A 25,813-nucleotide genomic window follows, 5' to 3' on the forward strand; every position below is an offset into this window, starting at 1 on the left:
GTAGCATGTGTCAGAATTTCATTCCTTTTTAAGGGTGAATAATATTCTATTATGTGTATACACCACATTTTGCTTATCCATTTACCCCTTGTTGGACATTTGGGTTGTTTCCACCTTTTGGCTATTGGGAATAATGCTGCTATGAACATTTGCATAAAAGTATCTATTTGTGGGGCCTGCCCAGTGGTGCAGTGGTTAAGTGTGCATGTTCCACTTCAGTGGCCCGGGGTTTGCCAGTTCGAATCCTGGGTGCGGACATGGCACTGCTTGGCAAGCCAAGCTGTGGTAGGCATCCCACTTATAAAGTAGAGGAAGATGGGCATGGATGTTAGCTCAGGGCGAGTCTTCCTCAGCAAAAAGAGAAGGATTGGCAGATGTTAGCACAGGGCTAGTCTTCCTCAAAAAAAAACCAAGTATCTTTGAGTCTCTGCTTTCAATTCTCTTGGGTATATATCTAGGAGTGGAATTGCTGGATCATTTGGTAAGTCTATATTTAACTTTTTTTTTAAAGATTTTATTTTCTTTCCTTTTTCTCCCCAAAGCCCCCCAGTACATAGTTGTATATTCTTCGTTGTGGGTCCTTCTAGTTGCGGCATGTGGGACGATGCCTCAGCGTGGCTTGATGAGCAGTGCCATGTCCGCGCCCAGGATTTGAACCAACGAAACACTGGGCCGCCTGCAGAGGAGTGTGCAAACTTAACCACTCGGCCACGGGGCCAGCCCCTATATTTAACTTTTTGAGGAACCACCAAACTGTTTTCTACAGCAGCTTCACCATTTTACATTCCCACTGCAATGCACAAGGTTTCCAATTTGTTCACATCCTGGCCAGCACTTTTCTTTTCTGTTTTCCTGATAGTAACTACCCTAGCAGGTGTGAGGTGGTATCCCATTGAGGTTAGAGTGAGCTGATCTTCCCATCACCATATACCAAAGATCCCATCCTTTCTCAGTTGATTTGTAGTGTCACCCGTATCATGTATCAAGTTCCTATATATACCTATTTCTGTTTTGGAACCCCTAATTTCTCTTTGAGTAGTTTGTCTGTCTAATCCCTGCAGAGGCCCACACTCTTTTTATTACTAAATCTTTGTAGTATGTCATAATATTGTGAAATCTATGTCTTCCCTCTCTATTTTTGAGGTTGATCAGACCCACCCATAACATTTGTGAGGCCAGGGGTGAGAATACAAATGGAGGCTCACATATTATAAGGATAAATGTCTAAAAGTAACAAATCAAGGTAACTGTCAAATAATATATGATGTGCCCTCCTACTTTGACAAATATATTTCCACACAAATCTACAAGGCAGACAGGTCCCAGCCCTGACCACACTGTGTTGTCAATGTCTGTGTCAGCATCCAGTAGAGCCTTTCCCTCCAAACAGGGTGCTTGCCAATAGCAGAACCCAGGGCCGTTGCAGCTCCATGAAGCCAGCTGCGCCTGCATAGGGCCGGGCTCTGAGCATGTGTTAGAGAATGTCTGTGGAATGCACGAATGAATGAGAATCCAATGGAGGAAAACTGTAGTATAGAGAGTCTCCACTTTCCCCCACCCAGCCCCAGACGCAGGTTGGGACAGATGTGGGCAGCCAGACAGAGAGCCTACGTGCAGCATGAGAGGTAGGATAGTGTGGCACCTGAATGCAGTCCCTGAAGCCAGGACAGCCTGGTGCAAATCCTAGCTCCACCGCTTCCTGGCTGTTGCAACCTTGAGAAAGTTACTTAACCTCTCTGGGCCTCCATCTCCCACTCTGTAAAACTGGGATAACAATTGTGCCTTGTGTTGGCTTATTTCTCATTCCACAAGTCATAGGTAAGAAGTTTACATGGCATAATACAAAAGCATCCTGGCTTCTCTGAAGAAGTGGGCAGGTGTGGCCATCTTCTGCTGCGGACCCCTGGGAGCTCAGACAGCAGCCTGACTCCCAGGGATGGCCAAAAGGGACAGAGCAGATCCCAGTTCAGGCAGACAGAGGCTCAGAGACGCCAGTGACTCCAGTGACCAGCACTGCCCTGGAGAATTGGGGAAGTCCCCAGGGGGACTCTGAGTGGACTGGGCTATGGAGGAAAGAGTGAGAGGGTTTCTCAGTGGAGGAGAGAACATGGGAGCCTAGCATTCAGTCTCGGTTATTCGCCTCAATCCAGTACTCTTGGAAAGACTCAGGAAATGTAATCAGCCCAGACTCTTCCTCCAAAACAGAAGCACTTTGGTTTATAATTCTACACAGTCAATCATCCATCTTCTGCATATGAACATGTGATCTTCCTTTTCAGAAATAGAAGAATGGAGGGCTGGAGCCTTTGAACTGGGCCTTGATAACATGCAGTCAACTTCTAGGCACACAAAAGGCTGGGAAGGGATTCCCAAACAAACGGAACAGCATGGCAAAGGCAGGGAGATGGGAAAAATAGTGAGCATAAGATGGGAGCTGTGACAGCCTCATGTGGTTGCCACAAGAACAGGGCAGAGCAGTGAAAGAGGTCTAATGTGTTTCCCCTTCAGACAAGGTCAGGTGAGAGGTGGGAGAGGCAGGGGGTCGCAGGAGGAACGAAAGCAGGGACCATTCAGCCCCTTCCACCTACGACAACACCGGGACCCTGAGAGGTGGCCGAGAGAGGTTGCCCAGCCAGCCAGAATGGACGGCAGGACACAGTGCACCGACAGCCACAGTGAAACAGTCCCGGGCCAAGTGAGCGTTGGGAGTGAGCTGCCTGGGACCGGCGCTGCTGTTGGCTGGCTACCGGGCCCGGGCAGGCGTCTGAGCCCCTCCAGCCCTCAGTCTCTTCCTCCACCAAGTGGTGGTCACAGGCCATCTCTCGCTGCTCCCCACTCCTCCTTCCACGACAGCAGCACTGTGTCCAAGGGCTCCCCGCTCGCGGCCTGTGTCCCCAGAACCCCGCCCTTTTCAAACCTAGGAGGGGCCTCATTTCTCTCCTCTTCTTGGCTGGCGTCCCCTCCCACCCGGGTGCCTTCAAAGCCGCCTCGCTCTCCAGGGGACCTGCCCTTCCCTGCTCCTGGAGTCCCCCAGTCCCATCATGCTCAGGGCCCCAAACCCTCCCATGGCCCCCAAGGCTCCAAGGGCGTCCCCCTCCCCAGCCCACCAGACTCCTCCGGTTCCCCAGTAGGGACCGGCTTAGGCCAACATGGACTGCACGTTTACTGAGCGCCTACTACGTGCAAAGCTCTGTTGGAGGCTGCAGAATTCCCTGCTAGACTTGGGCTCCAGTTCCGCCTCCGCGTGTTTAGTTGTCAGAGCTCAAACGGAGCCCTTAGCTTCTCTGGGCCTCGACCTCCCCTTCTCACGCGCGGAGTCCCTACATTCCCTGGGTGGCAAGAGAAGCGCAGCCAGGGTCCCCGGAGGAGGGAGGCGGCGCCCGAGGCAGAGCGAGGCCCAGCGCTCGCATGGCCCGCATGGCCAGGCCTCCTTGCCGGCCGCCAGGTAGGTCACCGCGCGGGTCGGGCGCCAGGCACGGGACCGGCCGGCCTCAGCCGCGTCCAGGCCCGGGCGGGCCGCCAGCTGAGTGCGCCCCGGCGCTCAGAACGCGTCGCCGCAGGCCGCGCGTCCACCCGACGGACTCCGGGGCATGGAGCCGCGCGCGGGGAGCGCCACGGAGCCCAGGGGGAGCAGAGGAGGTACGGGTGGGGGGAGCGCGCGCATCCCCTGCCCCCCTCGCCCCGCCTGTCTGCTGCTCACCTTTTCCTTCCGACAGGTAGTAAACAAAGCCGCCTTGGCGCCCAAGCAGCGGCGGCAGCGGGCAGGGGCCCAGCGACCACGGCTGGGCTCGAGGTCCCGCACCTGCACCGGCCCCCGCGCCGCGGGGCCGCGCACCAGATCCCGGGGCTCTCAGGAGTCTCCCGGGAGATGTGCCGGAGGGGTGTGCCCGGGGGCCCTGGGGACACCTGGGCACTCAGGGTCCGTGGCGAATTGTGGGGGGCTAGGCGGGGGCCTCTGGGGATCTGTGGAGGGGCAATCCGAGGTTATGTGGGCCACCAGGGTGGCCTAGGCTATCTGGAGGGGGAACCGGGGCGCAGACCGTGTTCTGTCGGGACATGTGGGGGAATCGGGGTTCCTCTCGATATTGTGGGGGGGAGTTTGGAATCTGGGGTTACGAGGGGGCAGTCGGAGACCTCCAGAGAGATAGATCCACAGGGTGTTTGAGGTGTTCAGGAATACTGCGGTCACAGAGCTCTCTCCAGGGATATCGTGGGGGCAGGCGGGGTCCACAGGCACATTCGCCGTGGTCGGGGGTCGCGGGAGATGAGAGGGCCAGTCGGTGACCTCTGGCACTATCAAGGGCGTGGTCAGGGGGTGTCTGGGGATCTTGAGGGGCATTCCAGGTGTCTGACGTCGGGGAGCGCGGGGGCTCTCCGAGGCTCGGGGTGGGCGCTGACCTGTTCTTTCCACCCGCGCAGGCCGCGGCCTTCCCCCGCCCGCGGGCTCCAGTGCCCGGCAGCTCCTGGCCCGGCTGGACGCGCGCCCCCTGGCGGCCCGAGCTGCGGCCGACGTGGCGGCGCTGGTGCGCAGGGCCGGCGCCACATTGCGCCTGCGCCCCAAGGAGGGTGCGTGATGGGGGCGGGGCCTTTCGGGGGGCGGGGTCGGAATGGAGCCGGGTTCCAAGCGGCAGGCCCGAGGTTGTTAGTTACTGTGCTGGGTGGGGCCGGGGGGGGGGGGGGGGGGCGGGCGGGGGGGGGGGGGGGCGCGGGGGATAATCGGGGGGGGGGGGCCTTGGGTTAGCCTAGGATATTCCTCTAGGAGGTGACAGCGGCAGGGTTATTGCAGTCGGTGAATGTTGCAAGATTAGTTGCAACTAAGGCTTCGAATGGCATTTCTGAAGAGGCGGGGCCTGGAGAGGGCTGGGGGCGGGCGCTTAGCTGAGAGGCGGGTCTGGAATGCTAGTCAAGGGGGTGGAGCCTATCTGCGCACCGGGGGCGGGGCTGAAATGGCAGGAATGGGTTGAGGTTTCCAGGCTGATTAGAGGGCTGGGCCGGGAATGTTCAGGAGCAGAATCCAGGAGTAGCACCCTCCAGGGTGGGCCTAAGGGTGCCATTTGAGGGTGGAGGTCTGCGTGTTATTAGAGGGAGGGAGGTAGCAAGGTCTGGAGGATTATTCCAATAGCCGGGCCCAGGCTTATTAGTTAAGAAGGCCATTCAGGACAGTTATTCGTGTGGCTGGAGCCTGGATTATGACTTGAGGGAGCACTGCCTAGATATTTACAGTAATAGTGTCAAGGCCCGGATGTGACTTCAGGGAGATGAAGCTAGAATGTTAATTTAGGGGACTGGGCCCTTATAGTTTCTATGGAGAGTCGCTAACTGCTTTTTAGCCTTTTCCATTCCGCCGCTATTAGCGTGCTGGACTCTAAGGATGATAACGTCTTGGAGATAAAGTGAAGATCCCTTGTAGATCCCACGCAGAGTTCCTAGCATGGCAAATACAGTAAGGTGTGAAAAACCTTGGGTACTTTCGTGGAGCTTGAACAGTCTATGGGGCTGGAGACTTAATGAACCTTGGAGGCAGGGATTGGGGGAGAGGGTGGCGAGGAGGGTGGAAGCTGCAGGAGAGCAGGGGGCAGGGCCAGGCTGAGAATCTAGCACAAGTCCTGAGTGAATATCGAGAATTGGGTAAGACCCCAGTCTCTGGCGCCAGGTAGCCTGGGTCAAATGTGACTCTTTTACTACCGGCTTTCTGACCATTTGTATGTTATTTAATCTCTTTGTGAAAAGCTTAGCTATTCAAATATAAAAGTAATATATGTTTATTTTAAGAATCAGAACAAAAGAGTCACAACCACGTAGTCTATATTTCCCTTAGACTACCTCCTCTTTCTGACCTTGAAAATTTGTAGAAACATGATTTGTTTGAAATACACACGATCACGGAGAATGTAGTGCAACCTTTTAACAACTAAATTGAGACAATGTATCTAATTTACATATGACGCAATTCACTCATTTAAAGGATATGCTTCAATTGTTTTCAGTATATTCACAGGGTTATGCAGTTGTCAACACAAATAATCAATAACCAATCTATAGATTAGAAAGACAGAGTGATAGCTATTGAGCCAATGCTGAGGACTAGCCCAGAAGTGTTATCTTCCCCAGGGAAGAAAGCACTCCGGAGAAGCAAGGTTCACAGCGTGGTTATATACCATTTCAGAACGAAGAACATACATCAAGCATGACAGGGATACAATTCTTTCCCCAAAGTCACAAGGAGATGTTTTGCTGCAGTTTAGCACGTACACAGCAGGTCAGCTTGACCTTGGTTCTCTGGGAAGAAAAGCTTATCTTCAAAGAAATACTGGTATTGGCGTCAGAGAAAGGGGGACATCACACCCCTGTCTTTAAAGAGTGCCTTCTTTGCTTTGGGAAAGTGTTGGAAGCAGATGTACAATGCATGTTTGGTGGGCCCTAAGTCAGGCTGCTCTGGGAAAAACAAGCTTTAGGCCTAATCAGATTTAAACCAGAATGGCTTCCCCATGTGCCTCAATATGTGGAAACTTATTATTTTAATCACAATCATCACCCCAATGTACATTTAGAATATTTTTATCTCCCTGAAAGAAGCCTCATAACTTTTGGCAGTCACTCCCTGTTCCCCAACTCCACCCCTCCAGCCCTAGGCAACTACCAATATACTTTGTTTCTATAAATTTGCTTATTTCCTAAAAATGGAGTGATACAATATGTGGTCTTTTGTGACTGGCTTCCTTCACCAAGCCTAATGTTTTCAAGGTTCTATGTTGTAGCATGTGCCAATACCTCATTCCTTATTACTACCAATTAATATTTCATTATATGAATATACCATATTTATTTATCTGTTCATCAGTAGATGGACATTAGGGTTGTTTCCACTTTTTGGCTATTGTGAATAATGCTGCTATGAACATCTGTGGACAAATTTTTGAGTGATTGTATGTTTTCATTTCTCTTGGGTACATACATAGGAATAGAATTGTTGGGTGGCATGGTAACTCTAAGTTTTGTAGTTTGAGGAACTGTCAAACTGTATTCCAAAGCCATTGCACAGTTTTACAATCTCACCAGCAATGTCTGAGGCTTCTAATTTCTCCACATCCTCTCCAACAGTTGTTATTGTCCATCTTTTTTATTATAGCCCTCCTAGTGGGTGTGAAATTGTATCTCATTGTGGTTTTGATTTGCATTTCCCTAATAGATAACTGTATTTTGATAGGTAGAATAATGGGCCTCCCAAGATGTCTACCTTCTAATCCTCAGAACCTATGAATATGTTATCTTATATGGCAACAGACACTTTGCACATGTGATTAAATTAAAGATCTCGAGATGGAGAGATTATCCTGGATTATGGGGGAGTAACATAATCAAAGGAGTCTTTAAGAGTGAAAAGGAGCACAGGAGAGTCAGAGAAGGAAATGTGGTGACAGAAGCATGGGTGAGAGTAAGAGATTTGAAGATGCTGCACTGCTGGCTTTGAAGACGGAGGAAGGGGCCACAAGTCAAGGAATGCACGCAGTCTCTAGAAGCTGGAAAAGGCAAGGAAAAGGATTCTCCCTTAGGGCCTCCAAAGGGAACGCAGCTCTGCTGACACCTTGATGTTTCTGCCCTACAGAACTGTGAGATAATAAATTTGGGATTTTTTTTTAAACCAATAAATTTGTGGTAATTTGTTATAGCAGCAGTGGGAAACTAATACAGATTTTAAGCATCTTTTCATGTGCTTTTTGGCCATTTGTATATGTTCTTTGGAGAAATGTATGTTCTGATTCTTTACAGATTTTTTTTTAAAGATTGGCACCTGAGCTAACATCTGTTGCCAATCTTCTTTTCTCCTTCTTCTCCTTCCCCTTCCACTTCCCCTTCCCCTTTCTTCTTCTTCTTCTCCCCAAAGCCCCCCAGTACATAGTTGTATATTCTAGTTGTAGGTCCTTCTGGTTGTGCCATGTGGGACGCCGCCTCAGCATGGCCTGACGAGTGGTGCCATGTCCATGCCCAGGATCTGAACCAGCAAAACCCCAGGCTGCTGAAGCAGAGCACGTGAACTTAACCACTCAGCCATGGGGCCAGCCCCCTGTTTACAGATTTTTAAAGTTGTGTTATTTGTGTTTTTATTATTGAATTGCATGTTCTTTATATATTCTCGATACAAGTCCCTTATCGTATATATAATTGTAAATATTTTCTCCCATTCTGTTGGTTGTCTCTTCACTTTCTTGCTAGTGCCTTTGAAGCACAAAAGTTTTAATTTTAATGAAGTTCAATTTATCTGTTTTTTCTTTTGTCGTTTTTGCTTCTGATATCTTATCTAAACAAACCATTGCCTAACTAAGATCACAAAGATTTGTTCCTATGTGTTCTAAGAGTTTTATAGTTTTAGCTCTTACTTTAGACCTATGATCCATTTTGAGTTAATTTTTGTGTACAGTGTGAGGAAGGGGTCCAACTTCATTCTTTCGTATGCAGATATCTGGTTGTCCCGGCACCACTTGTCGAAAAGACTATTCTTTCCCCATTGAATTTTCTTGGCACCTTTGTTGAAAATCAATTCATCAATTCACCAGAAATCTAAGGCTTTATGGTGGAGTCTTAATTCAGTTCATTGACAGATATATAGAGATATCTATCTATATATATATCGAGAGAGAGAGAATGAGAATGATATATATATATCTCATTATGCCAGTCACCACACTGTCTTGATTACTGTAGCTTTGTAGTAAGTTTTGATATTGGGAACTGTGAGTCCTCCAACTTTGCTGTATTTTGTCAAAATTGTTTTGGCTATTCTGGATCCCTTGAGTTTCCATAAGAACTTTAGGATCAGCTTGTCAATTTCTCCAGTTTTTACTTCTTCCTTTCCAATCTGGATGCTTTTTATTTCTTTTTCTTGACTAATTTCCCTGGCTAGAATTTCAAGTACAGTGTTGAATAGAAGTGACAAGAATAGACATTTTTATTTTGTTCCTGATCTTTGGTGGGAAGTATTCAGTCTTTCACCATTAAGTGTGATCTTAGCTGTCTTCTGGACTCCATTGTTACTGATGAGATGTCAGCTCGTAATCTTATTGCGTTACCTCGTATGTGATGAGTCATTTTTCTCTTTGTTCCTGCAAGATTTTGGATTTCAACATATTGACTATGATGTATCTGGGTGTGGATCTGTTTTCATTTATCTTACTTGAAGTTCTTTAAGCTTCTTGGATGCGTAAAGTTTTTCATCAAATTTAGAACATTTTTGGCTGTTACTTCTTTGAGTATTTCTTCTGCTCCTCTCTCTGTCTCCACTTCTTCTGTTACTCCTGTTACTCATATGTTGGCCCACCTAATGATGTCCCATATTTCTCTGATGCTCTGTTCATTTTTCCTGATTCCTTTTACTATCTCTTCTTCAGATTGCATAATCTGTATTGATCTCTCCTCTAGTTCGCTGGTTATTTCTTCTGCCAGCTCAAATCTACTGTTAGCCTCTCTGGTGTTTTTTTGGCTGTTGTACTTTTCAATCCCAGGACTTCCATTTGGTCCTTTTCTGTGATTTTACTTCTTTATTGATATTCTCTATTTGATGAGATTATCATCATACCTTCCCTTAAGTCTTTATACATGATTTCTTTTACTTCTTTGAACAAACTTACAATAGCTGCTTTGAAGTCTTTATCTGTTGGTCTGACATTTACGCCCTCTAACAGGCAGTTTCTGTGTCCTGCTCCCCACCCTCCACAGCATGGATAAGTCACGCTTTCTTATTTCTTTGCATGTCTCATAATTTTTTGTTGAAAATTGGACATTTTAGATAATGTAGCAATTCTGGATACTGATCTTCCCATTTTTGTTATCATTTGCTTGTCTATTTGTTTAGTGACTTGACTGGACTAAGTCAAATCTATTTTCATCTGATGTCCCTCTTCAGAGTGTTTCAGCCTTGGGCGTGAGAAGTCACCCTGGGATGACCTTGCTTTTATCCAGGCTCTCTTTGTTTCTTTCCCTGATCTCCTGGTTAAACTTCTGGCTGGTCTGCCTGTATTGATATCACACCCAGCTGTTAATCTCCACTAATTTTTGACAATGCTCTGGGGCATAATTTGTTCCATAGTCCTATCAAATTAAAGTCAGGCCCCTTGGAAGGGTATTCTTTGAGGGCAGTCTGTGGCTTGCTCTTACCCCAGAAGGGCTGTTCTTAGCTGTTTCTTGCCCTATTTCACGTGTTGCTATCATAGAGATACCGGCCTCCCCTTAATTGCTCACAATGCCCTTAGACTTTAACTTCTTGATTTTCTGTTCCAAATAAAGTCAATCCCCTTCGGGAGAGCTGCTGAATTCTCTGTTCTTTGCTGTCCTGATTAAGAGCTGGGGGTGGAGACAGAGGCCCACTTCTCTCTCTCTCTGTCTCTAACTTATACAGTTGTTAATATTGATAAAGTAAGCTTTTTATGTATTATCTGTGACAGTTCATCAAACTATATGCTTATGAGTGAATGTATGTTATACTAGAGTGACACCTGTCTCTATAAGCAGAGTACTGGGGAGGTTACATCCCTTGGTATTATCTGCTTGTCTTTCCTAGTGTGGAACCCCCACCTTACCAGTAAGCTGTGGAGAGGGCAATCGGGGCCCAGTATTCTTGGTCTGCCACACTGGGGGTAGAGCTTCCACCCTATGAATAGGATCTGGGTGGTGGAAGGGAACCCCAGACCTCTCAGTCATGCTTTCCCAGAATAGAGCTTCTGTAACACAGGGCTGGAGGAGATGAGAAATGCTGGGGGCCTGCCCCTCCTGAGGAGAAACCACTGCCTTAGACTGGGAGCCTGTGGGGGAGGGAGCCCCATGTTCTTGGCCACACCCTCCTGGAGTTGAGGTTCTGTCACACTGAGCTGGGGTGCAGGGAGGGAGCAAATCACAGCTCAAGTGTCGGGCTCTTGGTGTTCTTACAGTGATTTAGTAGATCTTCTTGAATAAATGTTTCTCCATTTGCTGTATGCCCTTATGCAATTCCCAGAGACTTTAAATGGTGGTTTTTTTAAGGAATTTTCACCAGTTATGGTTACCTTGTTGAGGATAAGGCCCACCAAGCTCCTCATGCTCCCATTCTGTAGGTGTTTCTCTATTTTTTTAAATGGTGAAATATACCTAATAGAGAAGAACATGCATATAACATACATGAACAGTTTGACAAATTGTAAAATTAATATCTGTGGAACTCTCACCACGTTAAATAAGAGAATGTGACTAATACCCCAGAAGTCCCCCGCTCACTCCTCAATTGTTTTTTCCACTTAACAAAACATCGTAGCGATTGTTTCATACCAAGCCATGAGGAATTTTTAAACCTTTTTAATCAAAGTATAACATACATTTATTCATCAGCATGCAGTTTGATGAATTGGCACACATAATACGTAAAAGTTTACTTTATCAATATTAACAACTGTATAAGTCAGGGTGGAAAGGAAGTGGAGGGGAGGGGAGGGGAGAGAGTTGAGTTGGGTGGGAGCCAGGACCTATAAGTGGGCATTTAGATTGTCTCCAGTATTTTTTTTTTTAAGATTTATTTTGTTCCTTTTTCTCCCCAAAGCCCCCCAGTACATAGTTGCACATTCTTAGTTGCGGGTCCTTCTAGTTGTGGCATGTGGGACGCCATCTCAGCGTGGCCTGTTGAGCAGTGCCATGTCGGCGCCCAGGATCCGAACCGGTGAAACCCTAGGCCCCTGAAGCGGAGCGCACGAACTTAACCACTCGGCCACCGGGCCGGCCCCTCCAGTATTTTTTTAAATTGAAAAAAAAAACCGAGACTAAACATTCTTGAAAAAAGATTCTGCCCAAATTTTCCATTCTTTCTTTCATTTCCATTCTTAGAAGTGGAGTCATTGGGTCAGAGAAGGTATACATGGTATTATACTGCCTCTGATAAATGTTGAATCAATTGGTGCCCCTATCAGCAGTGTATGAAGGTTTCCATTTTCTTCCATCATTAGTGACTCTGGACGTCATTCATAGTACTTACTGTTTGAGATCTTGGCCAACTGAGTTAGCCTCTCTGGGCCACAGTTCCCTCATCTGTAAAATGGATTTAAAAATAGTTCCTTTCTCAGAGTCCTTTCCAGGACTAAATGAGTGCTTAGATGGGCGATTGGCATAGAGGACCTAACATTGAAGTGTTTGCTGTTTTTACTTTTGGTCTTTACCAATGAGTTAAATGAGGAACAGCGTTTCATTATTCATTTATTTGCATTGCTTTGATTATTAGTGAGGTTGAGAATCTTTACATATGCTTAATAGATATTTGTATTTCCCATTTTGTGACTCGCCTAATCATGTCCATTGCCCATTTTTCAGTCAGGAGTTGCTTGCCTTTTAAAGTTATTGAACTGCTGGAACTCTTTTTTTAAAATTTTTTTATTCTTGAGGAAGATTAGCCCGAGCTAACTGCTGCCAATCCTCCTCTTTTTGCTGAGGAAGACTGGCCCTGAGCTAACATCCATGCCCATCTTCCTCTACTTTATATGTGGGATGCCTGCCACAGCATGGCTTGCCAAGCAGTGCCATGTCTGCACCTGGGATCCGAACCGGCAAACCCTGGGCCACCGAAGCAGAACGTGCGAACTTAACCACTGCACCACCGGGCCAGCCCCTACCCTATATCTTTCTTTCTTTCTTTTCTTTTTTGAGGAAGATTGGCCCTAAGGTAACATCTGTGCCCATCTTCCTCTATTTTTTTTTTTTGAGAAAGATTAGCCCTGACCTAACTACTGCCAATCCTCCTCTTTTTGCTGAGGAAGACTGGCCCTGAGCTAACATCCGTGCCCATCTTCCTCTACTTTATATGTGGGACGCCTGCCACAGCATGGCTTGCCAAGCAGTGCCATGTCTGCACCTGGGATCCAAACTGGTGAACCCAGGGCCGCCAAGAAGCAGAAAATGCAAACTTCACCGCTGTGCCACCAGGCCAGCCCCTTCCTCTGTTTTTCATATGTGGGACACCTGCCACACATGGCTTAATGAGCAGTGCATAGGTCTGCACCCGAGATCCAAATCAGTGAACCCTGGGCTGCTGAAGCAGAGCGCACGAACTTAACTGCTGTGACATTGGGCCAGCCCCTATGTTATTGTTTTTAAAGATTGTATTTTTTTCCTTTTTTCTCCCCAAAGCCCGCTGGAACATAGTTGTATATTCTTCGTTATGGGTCTTTCTAGTTGTGGCATGTGGGACGCTGCCACAGTGTGGTCTGATGAGCAGTGCCATGTCCGCGCCCAGGATTCGAACCAACGAAACACTGGGCCACCTGCAGCAGAACGCACGAACTTAACCACTCGGCTACGGGGCCAGCCCCTGTTATTGTTTTTAAAACACAAATTTTGTCATGTCACATAATCTTCTCATGACTCCCTCATCACCTCTAGCAGAAAGCCCTAAGCTTTGAATTCCCTGCCATCCATGACCTAACCTAGCCCCTGCACATTACTCCAGCTTCACTTCCTGCCGTCCTCCAGAATGCTTTTTCAATCTTCAGCCCCTCTTGGAAGTAGTAGTGTATACACCCCTTCTGTCTTCTCCACCTCCCCTCCCCACAGCCCTGTGTGTCTGCAGGCTTAACTGCACTTGTTTTTTTGAGGCTTTTGGTTGTTGTTTTGCAGGGAAAGATTCGCCCTGAGCTAACATCTGTTGCGAATCTTCGTCTCTTTTTTTTCTCTCCAAAGCCCCAGTACATGAGTGTATATCCTAGTTGTAAGTCATTCTAGTTCTTCTATGTGAGCTGCCACCACAGCATGGCAACTGACAGATGGGTGGTGTGGTTCCACAACCAGGAAGCAAACCCGGGCCACCAAAGCAGTGAGCGCTGAACTTTAACCACTAGGCTGTCAGGGCTAGCTCTTAACAACATTTGTAATCATTGATTTTCCCATCATCCCATATGAGTACCTTGGAGGCAGGGCCTGTAACAAAGTAAGTGCTCAATTAATGTTTATTGAATGAACAAAAGAATAAATGGTTGAATTTGCAAAACTTGCGTACAGTCGTCCTTAACTGCATGGCAAGAAAATACTTTTCTCAATGTTTATAAATAGAAAAATTCCTGATTTTGTTTTTAGGATGAAGGAAAGACAGGGAAAAAAGTGTCTTGATTTGCATTTCCCTAATAATTAGTGATGTTGAACATCTTTTCATGTGCCCATTGGCCATCTGTATATCTTCTTTGGAAAAATGTCTGTTGATATCCTCTGCTCATGTTTTGATCAGGTTGTTCATTTTTGTTGTTGTTGAGTTGTATGAGTTCTTTATATATTTTGGAAATTAATCCCTTGTCAGATATATGATTTGCAAATATTTTCTCCCAGTTGGTGGGTTGTCTTTTCACTTTGTTGATGGTTTCCTTTGCTGTGCAGAAGCTTTTTAGTTTGATGTAGCCCATTTGTTTATTTTTTCTTTTGTTTCCCTTGCCTGAAGAGACATGATATTGAAAAACATACTGCTAAGACCGATGTCAAAGCACGTACTGCCTATGTTTTCTTCTGGGAGTTTTATGGTTTCCACACCCATCAGAATGGCTATTACTAAAAAGACAAGAAATAAGAAGTGTTGGAGAGGATGTGGAGAAAAGGGAACCCCAATACACTGCTGGTGGGAATGCAAACTGGTGCAGCCACTATGGAAAACAGTATGGAGATTCCTCAAAAAATTAAAAATAGAACTACCATATGATCCAGCTATTCCACTGCTGGGTATTTATCCAAAGAACATGAAAACGTGAATGTGTAAAGATAGATGCACCCGTATGTTCATTGCAGCATTATTCACAATAGCCAAGATGTGGAAGCAACCAAAGTGCCCATCAACAGATGAATAGTGAAAGATGTGGTATATATATATATATATATATATATATATATATATATACACTGGAATACCTCTCAGCCACAAAAAAGATGAAATAGTGCCATTTGCAACAACATGGATGGACCTTGAGGATGTTATACTAAGCAAAATAAGTCAAAGAAAGACAAATATGGTGTGATTTCACTCATATGTGGATGATAAACATACACATAGATAAGGAGAGCAAATTGGTGGTTACCAGAGGGGAAGGGGGTGGGGGGAGAGCAAAAGGGGTAAAGGGGCCCGTATGTGTGGTGACAGATAAAAGCTGGACTATTGGTGGTGAACATGATGCAGTCTATACGGAAGTCAAAATATAATGATGTACACCTGAAATTTACACAATATTATAAACCAATGTGACCTCAATAAATAACACATTACGATAAGAAAGTGTCTTTTCTCCCATTGCATTTTCACCACAAAGTTTTCCATCAGAATCAGGTTAGCTTGGCATGATCTCTGAGGTATGTGTCAGGAGGGAGTCAGAGACCAGGTGTGAACCAGCTGAGAAGGCAAGACTCTCTCAGAGACCTCTGGCCCCCGCCTGTGTAAGCCTGTATTGTGCACACTGCCTCAGGTGGCTGCTTCAGGAAGTGGATATCACTTCAGCCATGGACAGTTTGCCTCCCAGGCAATGTTCACATCATTAGTAATAAGATATAACGTCATGAACCCCCTGATATGATGTGATGAGAAGAGCACATCACCTCTGTGGCATTCTTGCCAAAAACCCATAACCTCAGTCCAATCGTGAGAGATCATCAGATAAGCCCACACTGAGGGACATCTACAAAATAACTGAACTGTACTTTACAAAAGTGTTAAGGTCACGAAAGACAAGGAAAGACTGAGGAACTGTCACAGACTGGAGGAGACTAAGGAGGCATTACGATTATATGTAATGTGTAATCCTGGAACAGAAAATGGTCTATAGTTTAGTTAATAGTATTGCACCAATGTTCATTTTCTGATTTTGATAATTACACTATTGTTATATAAAATGTTTAGGGGGATCAGGATAAAGGATATACAGGAAATCTCAGTACTATCTTTGCAACATTTCTTTAAGTCTAAATTTATTTCAAAATAAATATTTAAATATTTTTGTTTTTGTTGTTGTATATTGAAAACGACAGTGGCTTCACCTTTGAGATTCCAGGGCCCATCCCAGGATGCCGAGGGCTTCTAAGCCTGGAAACATGGCCATGAGATTGATCAAATATTGGGCTTCCTGTTTTCAAGACCATCCTCTGACCCACCATACTACTCTACTTTCTAAACATTGTGACTATGTCCCCATTTCATTTAATTATATTTATGGCTTCACATTTAAAGGCTAGTTCCATCCGAGGCATGTGCTATAATTCATTTACCCTACTCCCTTCTGTTGTTCATTCAAGTCGTCTTCAAGCTTTTCCTACTATAAATAATACCATGATGAATCTCGTATAAAAATCTTTTTGCACATCTTCAAAGATTTCCTTGGGATAAATTTTTGGCAGATTTGTAGTATTCTTTCTTGTGACTATTTAAGTATTAGTCTTCTACTTTACAAACTCCCGAGTAGTGGGGATGACTGGCACGTGCCACCATGCCCAGCTTTACAAACTCTTAAGGTCCTACACAAGAGGAATCTGTCTGGCTCTCATAACATATTTAATGTTAGTGGGAACTATTTTTTTAAAAATATCGGTTTAAGTGTCATTGTTCCCCACTGAACTACGAGCCCCTAGAGAGGAGGAGGTCTATTTTATTAACATCTGCGGGCCGGCCCCTGGCTGAGTGGTTAAGTTCACACGCTCTGCTTCAGTGGCCCAGGGTTTCACTGGTTAGGATCCTGGGCGCAGACATGGCACTGCTTATCAGGCAACGCTGAGGTGAGGTCCCACATAGCACGACCAGAGACACTCACAACTAGAATATACAACTATGTACTGGGGGGCTCTGGGGAGAAGAAGAAGAAGAAATGGCAGAAGTGTGGCAACAGATGTTAGGTCAGGGGCAATCTTTAAAAAAAAGGATGATTGGCAATAGATGTTAGCTCAGGTGCCAATCTTTAAAAGAAAAAAAATATTTGAATCCAGAGCTTGTCGAGTGTTACATCTGGCATTGGTAGGCACCATTTATATGTCTATTATTTATTATTGTACACAACTGGCACTCACAGATTTTTTTCTTAATGATTTATTTTACTTACACTTCCCACACCAGTAGGGCACAGTAAGGTGTACACAGTAAGCTATCAATAAATACCTGTCAAACTCCTACACAAAGGAACGAATACCTGGCAAGAATTAATCCACCTTCTACCACGCCTACCTCCCTGAAGAACTACATTTCCCTGTATGCTTGGCGCGACGCACTCCTACGAAGTAAGAAAAAGCGACAATTACGTCCTACGGCCACTTACCCGCCTTCGCCTGCCGATGTCGCAGTCTTTTATGGGAAAGGTAGTTCTAGTGCTCGTCGTCCACATCCCCCCGCAGCAAACTGAGCCCAAACTAAACTTCCCAGCAAGCAGCGCGCGGGCGTGGGAAAAGGGGCAAGATGGCGGATGCCGAAGAAGGAGTTTTGCGGCCGGCGGGAGCCTCCACTGCCCCAATTTCATTCGTCTTCAGTCGCACATCCGCCCGGAGACGGCTGGCGGACCCAGGAGATGGCGCAGGTGCACCTCCGGAGGAGAAAGATTTCTTGAAGACTGTGGAAGGGAGGGAGCTGCAGAGGTGAAGCGCCGGGTCTTTCATCCTTTGGAAATTAGTGCGGTGGGTGTAAGCGGGAGGGTGGAATCTGAGTTGACTGTGTTGGTGACAGTGGCCTGAAAAGCCTGAAGCAGAGCCTGAGGAAATTCGTGGAGGCGAGGAGGCGAGAGTTTGTAGGAGAGGTGGGGAAATTGGGCCTGATGCCCGTGGGGATTGAGAGAGTGTATTCCTGAGAGGGAGTGTCCTTAGGACTTGGGGACCCTGAGATGTGTGCGTTTTGACCGAAGGAAAGGAGGGGCAAATGACAGGACCCAGTGTCTCAACTGAAGCGTTGATGCTTCTCCGATATGGGGAACCGGACGGAGTAGCAGATTCAGGTTGGGGGAGTCCATCATCAGTTTAATTCGGAAAGGAGAGTCTGAAGGAAGCACTTCCAGAAGAGAATCAACCATCCAGGAGGCTGGTGTGGAGCCTGGAGCTGGGGAGTCTGGGCTGAACATGGTGATTTGTGGGTCATTGTGGAAACCGTGAAAGTGGGTCTTGGGATGAACAGAAGGTCAAGGACTGAGGACTGGTTCCTCAAAGGCACTGACATTTAAGACTTGGAGATGGGGAAGAGAATCTAAGGAAACCATAATCAGAGACATAAGGGGAGAGCCAGACAGGAGAACAGAGGGTGTGGTCCATGGGGCTGGGAGTGAGTTTGGCTCTTGTGTTTTCTCTGAATGAAGGGATGTGGCTCAGAACTCACTGACAGTGCTACTTTCCCACCTTCACCCCTCTGTGTCCATGTCAGTGTGAAGCCCTCAGAAGCCCCCAAGGAGCTCGTCATCCCTTTAATCCAGAATGGCCATCGCAGGCAGCCACTGACACAGGCCCCTGGGCCATCCACAGATACTGAGGCCTTGGCGGATGGGATGCTGTCCCAGGCTGTGAAGGAGCTCATTGAGGGTGAGTGATCCCCCCTTTGCCTCGCCCCAGTGAAGGAAGAAGGGGAGGAAAATGGAAGGATAGGGTGAGACCTCATTGCTTCCTCCCATTCTTCCTTAGAATCCAAGAAGTCTCTGGAGGAGAGAGAAAATGCGGGTGTGGACCCCACGCTTGCTATCCCCATGATCCAGAAAGGATGCACCCCTAGCGGGGAAGGGGCAGACAGCGAACCCTGGGCTGAGACGGTGAGTCCCCTAACCCGCTCCTGCCCCAGCCTCTATGCCCGTCTGCCAGGCTTGCCTCCCTGCGCACAGCAGGGAATGTCTGTGTGTACTAGCCGCCTGCTGCCTGTCCCCTCCTCCTTCCATCCTTTTTGGAAGCATTAACAAATGAATCCAAATACTCAGGTGTGAAGAAGTACTTGGATTCTGGGATTATCTGAATGAGATGAGGAGTAAAGGAAATAGGAAATGTAAAGACCCTGAGGGTAGACTCTGCCTAGAGCGTTTGAGGAACACCAAGGAGACCAGTGTAGCTGGAGTGGAATGAGTGAGGAGGAGGAGTGGAGGAAGTCAGAAGTCCGGGGGCTAAACCAGGCGGGGCATTGTGGGCCATGGTGGGGATTTTGGCTTTTACTCTGAATGAGATGAAAGCCGTGGGAGGGCTCTGAGTGGAGAAGAGACAAGTCTATGATTTGACAGGATGTCTCTGGCTGCTGTGAGCAGGACAGACTAGTAAGCAGAGGTGGAAGCAAGGAGACCAGTAATCCAGGCTAGAGATGGTGGAGACTCAGACAAGAGTGGTAGGAGTGAGGCCTGGAAGGACAGGTAGGGTTTAGTGAGACAGGGAAGAGCAGGGTGAGTACTCCTAATGGCAACAACGACCCAAACAATGGCAGGGTGACAGGAAATCAGTGTGGTGTGTGTCTGCCAGGGAGACAACTTGTGGTGTGTCTGGAGCGAATATAAAAAATTGAGGGAGTGATGATGGGAGGTGATAACAGGAGAGGTGAGGGGCGTGTCTACAGAAGTAACCAAGGCTGTCTTTCATACCCATGGACCCCACTTTTCACCTCATCATTCACAATTTTTTTGCAATGCTTCTTTGGAGCCTAGGTCTCCTGCAGCCCCAGATTACCATCCCTTTTGACTGAATTGCTTTCATTAGCCTTCAGATGTCCTCTTGTTTCTTTTATCTTAAAGAAAAACAAAGACTTGTACTTCACTCTCCATCCTGTTCCAGCTTTGGCCTCATTTCTTTAAGCTTCCCTCCTCTCACAGCCTTCCACATCTCAACTGATCGCAGTTCCATCCATCCTTCCCCTCACTCAGCCTAAAAACCTTAGAGTCACCCTTAACTCCCCTCTTTATTTCATACCTCATATACAGTCTGTCAGCAAAATCTTCTCATCACCCTTTTCAAAATGCATCCAGAATCTGACCACTTGTCACCATCACCACCAGCACTACCACTCTGGTCTGGGCCACCCACATCTCTCGTCTGGACTATTGCAGTTACTTCCTCGCTCGTCTGGCTCATGGCTACTATGCTCTTGTGGCTTCTGCCCAGCTCTCCTGATAACCTCTTACCAGCCCTCTCTGCCTCCATATTGCTGTTTCTGTCTCTTCACACATGCCAGATTTCGTCCTCCTTTAGGGCCTTTGCTCTGTTTCTCTGCGTGGAACACTCTTCCTTCTCATATCCTCATGGCTCCCTCTGTCATCTCCTGGTCTCTGCTCAGATACCAACTCAGTGACACTCTCTTCTTCCTCCCTCTGCATCCCCTTAACCTACTTGATTTTTCTTCATGTAACTCACCACCACTTGATGTATTGTGTTTTTATCATGTGTCAGCACGCCGAGAAAGTAAGCCCCACAAGGGCAGGAGTGTTTGTCTTTTTTGTCCACTGCTTTATCCCCGGTGCCTAGACCAGTACCTGGCACAGAATAGGTGCTTTATAAATATTTGTTGAAGGACTGAACATGGAGGAAAAAAGTGAGGGATGGTGAGAGGAAATCAAAACTCACCCTTGAGCTAACTGGAAATGAGGCATCGAGGTCACCCAGCGGGTGATAACAAGGGCACTTCAGAGGGCCCACCATAAGCCAAGCCTGACCGTCCTTCCTCTGCCTGAACCCATAGGTGCCAGAGGAGGCTGATTACGAGGCAGTCCCTGTGGAGGCCTATGGGCTGGCCCTGCTGCGGGGCATGGGCTGGAAACCTGGTGAGGGCATCGGCCGCACCTTCAATCAGTGAGTTCTGGGGTAGGGGCAAGGGAACAGCAGACGGGGCAGTGAACAAGACCCCCACGGTTCCCGCTCACCCAGAGCCGTCCAGCCAGGGAGAGGGCACGTTACTAGCATACGTAATTCAGTAGCCCCTTCCGCTGCTCTTTCAGCCTCCTGTTTGTGCTGTGAAACTCCATGACAGGATCCCATTTAAAATTGTAAAGATTGCCTCTCTGGGCATCAGCTTCCTCATCTGAAAAATAACAGTATGGACTCTCCACGTCTGTTGTGAGAATTAGGTGAAATTATACACATAAAGTACTCACAGTTGCCCCTGGCCCCAAATAAGCACAGACTAAACATTTGCTATCATCACACGGCTTTACAGTCCCTTCTCTGCAGTTCTCAACTCCAAAGAATTCTGAAAACCAAACTTATTTCTTTTTTTTTTTTTATTATTCTCCCCAAAGACCCCCAGTACATAGTTGTGTATTCTAGTTGTGAGTGCCTCTGGTTGTGTTATGTGGGACACCGCCTCAGCATGGCTTGATGAGCAGTGCCATGTCCGTGCCCAGGATCCGAACCAGAGAAACCCTAGGCCACCGGAGCAGAGCCCGCGAACTTAACCACCCGGCCGTGGGGCCGGCCCTAACAGACATTTTCTTCATAAACCCTTTGGCAGCCAAACATGACCTGAATTGACATTGAGTGTTTTATAGTCTGCTTCTCCTGCTTGGTGTGAATATTTGTATGATTTCCCCTGTAGAAATATTAGTGTATTTGGTTACACTGTAGATACCATGTAATGGGTGGTATGTACAGCATGTTATTAGGTTGAACCAAACGAAATTGCCATTTCTGTAGGTCAAAAACAGTCCTAATACGAGCTCAGGAAGGAGATTCTTGAACATATTGCCAGGGTGGGATTTGGGTTGGTGCTCGTGGGGGAATGGGGCATTCAAGACAGTCGTATCCCCCCACAACAAGCCCGTAGTCTGTGCTCCCTGCAGAGTGGTGAAGCCCCGTGTCAACTCCCTGAGGCCCAAGGGGTTAGGACTGGGCGCCAACCTGACTGAGGTCCAGGCTCTGGCCCCCGCTGGCTCCCACCGCCTGCCCAGGCCAGATGAGGAGCAAGAGAAGGATAAGGAAGACCAGCCCCAAGGACTGGTGCCTGGAGGAGCTGTGGTGGTTCGTTCTGGCCCTCACCGAGGCCTCTATGGGAAGGTAAGGGACCAAGATGTGCCTTCAGCCCAAGACAGGCAGCAGGGAACATTGATGTGTGGGTCAGAGGGAGGAACAGTTGGGTTTGGGGTAGACAGGCTAGAAGTCCTTGTCCTTCAGGCCTGCCTGGCCTGTTGCCTCATTAGGTGACTCAGGACCGCTTGCTGGGCCTTTCTGAGCCTGTTTCCAAATAAAAGGAAGAGAATGCCATATGCCACAAGTCCCTGATGATTAATTGCTTAAAATAGCTCCATGCCCCACAGTCTGGTGGTGGAGACACAGGGACCAGGCCAGTGGAGGTAAGGGTGGACAGCTTGGTCTTAGGGCTGTGGTTGGAGTCCACTCAACCCTTGCCTGACTTCTTCCTCTAACACTTTAGGTAGAAGGCCTTGATCCTGACAACGTACGGGCCATGGTTCGTCTGGCCGTGGGGAGCCGCGTGGTGACTCTCAGCGAGTACTACCTGCAGCCTGTCTCCCAGCAGGAGTTTGACAAGAACTCCATGGAGCTCAGTGAGTGAGCCTCTTACCTAGCTGGGGGAGTTGGAGAAGCATTCCTGCTGGTGATAAGGCCTGTCTCATGGTGGGAGGGGACGGGGGGTTAGATGTGCCTGGCAAGTGTGACTTCGGTTAGAGGTCAGGAGGTCAGAGTGAACGTAAGTGGCTTATTCCATTTGAAGAAAGGTTGCTCTTGTAACCCTGGGTCTTTAGCCTCTTTCTGAGGGGGAAGAGACAGGTACAGAAACTAATTCCTACCCTTAGGAGGTCTGTCTCTTTGGGGCAATGAACCTCTCTTTCGCTAGGGAGTGAGAACAGCCAGGACTGGGGCATGACTGGGAGGAAGGCATTCTAGGCATGTCGATAGGATGGGGCAGTTTGGCAGATGGGAGAGGGGTGCCGACTGAGCTCTCTGGGACTCTCGCCCACACGAGGCACTCAGGTAAGCACTGTCAGCGCGGGCTGGGTGTTTGGGGAAGGCTTCCTGAAGGAGGCCAAGATGATTGAGAGGAAGAGGAGAGTGTTCTAATAGCCCAGGCAGAGTGTGATGGTGAAAGGGGGCATTCTGGCAGATGGGAGGTGGCCTGAGGCTGAGGTGTGGCCTGGAAGGAAAGACAGTGAGACACTGAGGCTCTTTCCTGGTTCTCCCCACACCTCTTGAATAGGCCAGAGGAACAGAAGTTCCCCAGGGCAACAGAACGGAACAGCCTCATCGTGGAAGGCCCTCCGGGATCAGGACCTCCACATCCGGCAGGAGGACTCAGAGAGGAAGCGGAAACACCTTCCAGACCGGTGGGACCCTGGGCATGTGGGATGGGGGAAGAGGGCGGGGTGTGGGGAGGCTCCAGCAGTCAGAGAAGGCTTCTAGGGCAAGGCAGGTGCATAGAAGGAACTAGGAATGGCATTATGGGTAGGTTTTACAGCATCGGCAAAGGTGGGGTGGCCAGAACATGCGTCCAACTAAGCCCAGTGTTGGCCGGCTTTCCACAGACAGGATGGGCCTGCAGCCAAGAGTGAGAAGGCAGCCCCCAGGAGTCAGCACTGGTTGCACAGGGACCTGCGTGTGCGGTTTGTGGACAAGCTGCACAAGGGTGGCCAGTATTACAACACCAAGGTGGGAACCCTGCAGCCTGGGGCCCCTTCCTCCCCCAGGGGCTGGGCCCCCTTAGCTCTCTAACATTCTCATGTCCCCTGACCCTCTCCCCAGATGACAATTGAAGATGTTCTGAGCCCAAGTACCTGTGTGTGTCGGACAGATGAAGGCCAGGTCTTGGAAGGTGAGTCTGAAGGATGGCCGCTGGGTCGTTACCATCCTGGAGGCTAATCGAGAAGGCTGTCTTAGGCCAAGAGTCTGGCCCAGGAAAAAGGCTGGAAGTTTGGGCAGAGTTAAGGTTTTTTGCAAGGCCCAGCATCCTCTAACAGAACATTAGACACTTCTGTGATGGTGATTTTCTGAGCCCCTCTTTCCCCATCTGCAAATTAGCATGGAAAGGACCAATTTCTCACTCTTGTGACTGGTGCCTTGTAGAATGTGTATTGAGTTCCCAGTGCAGGGCAGGGCTTACGACATGCCCACAATAAACGGTGTCTGTTCTCACCACCACCCGTCGTCATCATACGTAAGTGCTCCCTTTATAACGGTTAGTGCTAGGAACTGCTCCTTAGGTTTCGTCGTCTGTGAAATGGGCGTGGTGGGAATCCCAGCTGTCAGTAGGGTGCAGAGTGGCTCCAGGGAATACAGGAACGGCCCTTCTGACAGGACCCTGGCTGGGCTGGCCCTTGCTGCAGGCCTTACTCCCCTCCCCTCGTCTGCAGGCCTGAGGGAAGACATGCTGGAAACCCTGGTCCCCAAGGTCGAAGGCAACCGGGTGATGGTGGTGCTGGGGCCACAGGCTGGAAGGGTGAGTCACAGACCTGGGAATGGAGGGTGGGAGCATGTAGAGGATATCCTGGGGTCTGGATTGGCCTTGCTGACTCTACCCGCCTCTGCTCTAGGTGGGCCGTCTGCTGGGCCGAGATGGAGAGCGGAGCCGGGCTCTCGTGCAGCTGCGGAGAGAGAATCGGCTGGTGGAGCTTCACTATGATGCTGTCTGCCAGTACGTGGGCCCCAGTGACTCAGAGGAAGACTGACTCCTGGACCCTCTCTTGTCCCCCAGGCTGTTCCCAGTTCTGTACAGTGTGAAAAGCTTGCCTTCGTGAAGGTGGGAGGTCATTGTTGCGCTTTCCACTTGCGGTACAGCCCTGGGACAGGGACAGGGCACAAGCTGGATGGACCAGAAGGGAGGCTAGAAACAAACCCTGTATTTACCAGAAGTTAGTGTCTAATAAAACCTGTTTCAAATACTTAGTAAAATGAAGAGATCATAAATGGTGTGCCGAGCTGTGAGTAGAGGTGGGAGCTGTGCTGACGGAGGTGGGAACCATTCCATTTGTCAGCCCAACCACCCTGCTTGGGCTGCCAGACAAGTTAAAGGATCCATTTGCTCAGGAGCTCACCATCGGAATGCAGAAGCTATGATATCTGGCCCCTGAGCGGATACTGTGGAGTCTGGAACGCCACATCGCTGGACAACTTCCTGAGCAGGAATCCTGGCAGTGGCTCTGCTTTTACTCTTGGTCCCAAGCAGACACTCAGAGGCACTTGAGCCAGTGACAGGAGTCAAGAGGAAGGGAGGCTTCTGCCCACAGATGGGATGTGTTAGCACTACTTTCCAGAGGAGTCAGTTAATTTTCGGACTCCCGTTTTAGTCCCCAAACTGGCTTGAAGGTAAAAAAGTTTTGTCTGTCTCAGGTGGAAAATTCCTGGTTGCTCCAGGTAACTGGAGTCTCAAAAAAGTTAATTGTTGGGGCCGGCCCCGTGGCATAATGGTTAAGTTCATGCACTCCGCTTTGGCAGCTTGGGGTTGGCCAGTTTGGCTCCGTGATGTGGACCTACACACGGCTCATCAAGCCATGCTGTGGCAGCGTCCCATGTAGAAGAACTAGAAGGACTCACAACTAGGATATACAACTATGTACTGGGGCTTTGGGGAGGGAAAAAAAAAAGAGGAAGATTGGCAACTGATGTTAGGTCAGGGCCAATCTTCCTCACCAAAAAGCATTGAAAAAAAGGTTATTGTCAGAGAATCCTCAAACTTTTTCCTGTTTAATGGCCTGAGATACAAAATCAATGAGAGAAGTCAGAGCTTTAGGCACAATTGTTTCTAAACCATCCCCAATCACTAAGTTGTTGATGTAATGGGTGATATTTGAGCTGGATCTAGGCCACTGATACAAACTCCTGGTGCGTCAGAACATGGCACAGGGATGGCAAATTTAAACCCTTACCCCTGGAGCAGGATAATGAAGGTAAGCTGCTGTCTTGAGCCAAA

General features: G+C 48.2%; 1 protein-coding gene across 2 annotated transcripts; it reads left to right on the plus strand.

Annotated features, from left to right (window-relative positions):
* The first annotated feature begins 2,532 nt into the window (after positions 1 to 2,532).
* GPKOW (G-patch domain and KOW motifs) lies at positions 2,533 to 24,785 on the plus strand. 2 transcript variants are annotated; one of them, XM_046673973.1, is made up of 11 exons: positions 2,533 to 3,445; positions 18,362 to 18,516; positions 18,616 to 18,740; positions 20,639 to 20,748; positions 21,735 to 21,948; positions 22,325 to 22,457; positions 23,108 to 23,234; positions 23,433 to 23,556; positions 23,650 to 23,719; positions 24,258 to 24,343; positions 24,438 to 24,785. In XM_046673973.1, exons 1-11 carry the CDS (start codon positions 3,150 to 3,152, stop codon positions 24,570 to 24,572), a joined length of 1,575 nt encoding a protein of 524 aa, XP_046529929.1. In that variant the 5' UTR covers positions 2,533 to 3,149; the 3' UTR covers positions 24,573 to 24,785. The 2 variants fall into 2 exon arrangements, with proteins under 2 accessions (XP_046529929.1, XP_046529931.1); XM_046673975.1 differs by lacking the exon at positions 2,533 to 3,445 and adding an exon at positions 17,303 to 17,589.
* The last annotated feature ends 1,028 nt before the right edge of the window (positions 24,786 to 25,813 follow it).

The sequence above is a fragment of the Equus quagga genome, chromosome 10 (genome assembly GCF_021613505.1).
Source record: "Equus quagga isolate Etosha38 chromosome 10, UCLA_HA_Equagga_1.0, whole genome shotgun sequence".
In the NCBI taxonomy this organism is placed as follows: Eukaryota; Metazoa; Chordata; class Mammalia; order Perissodactyla; family Equidae; genus Equus; species Equus quagga.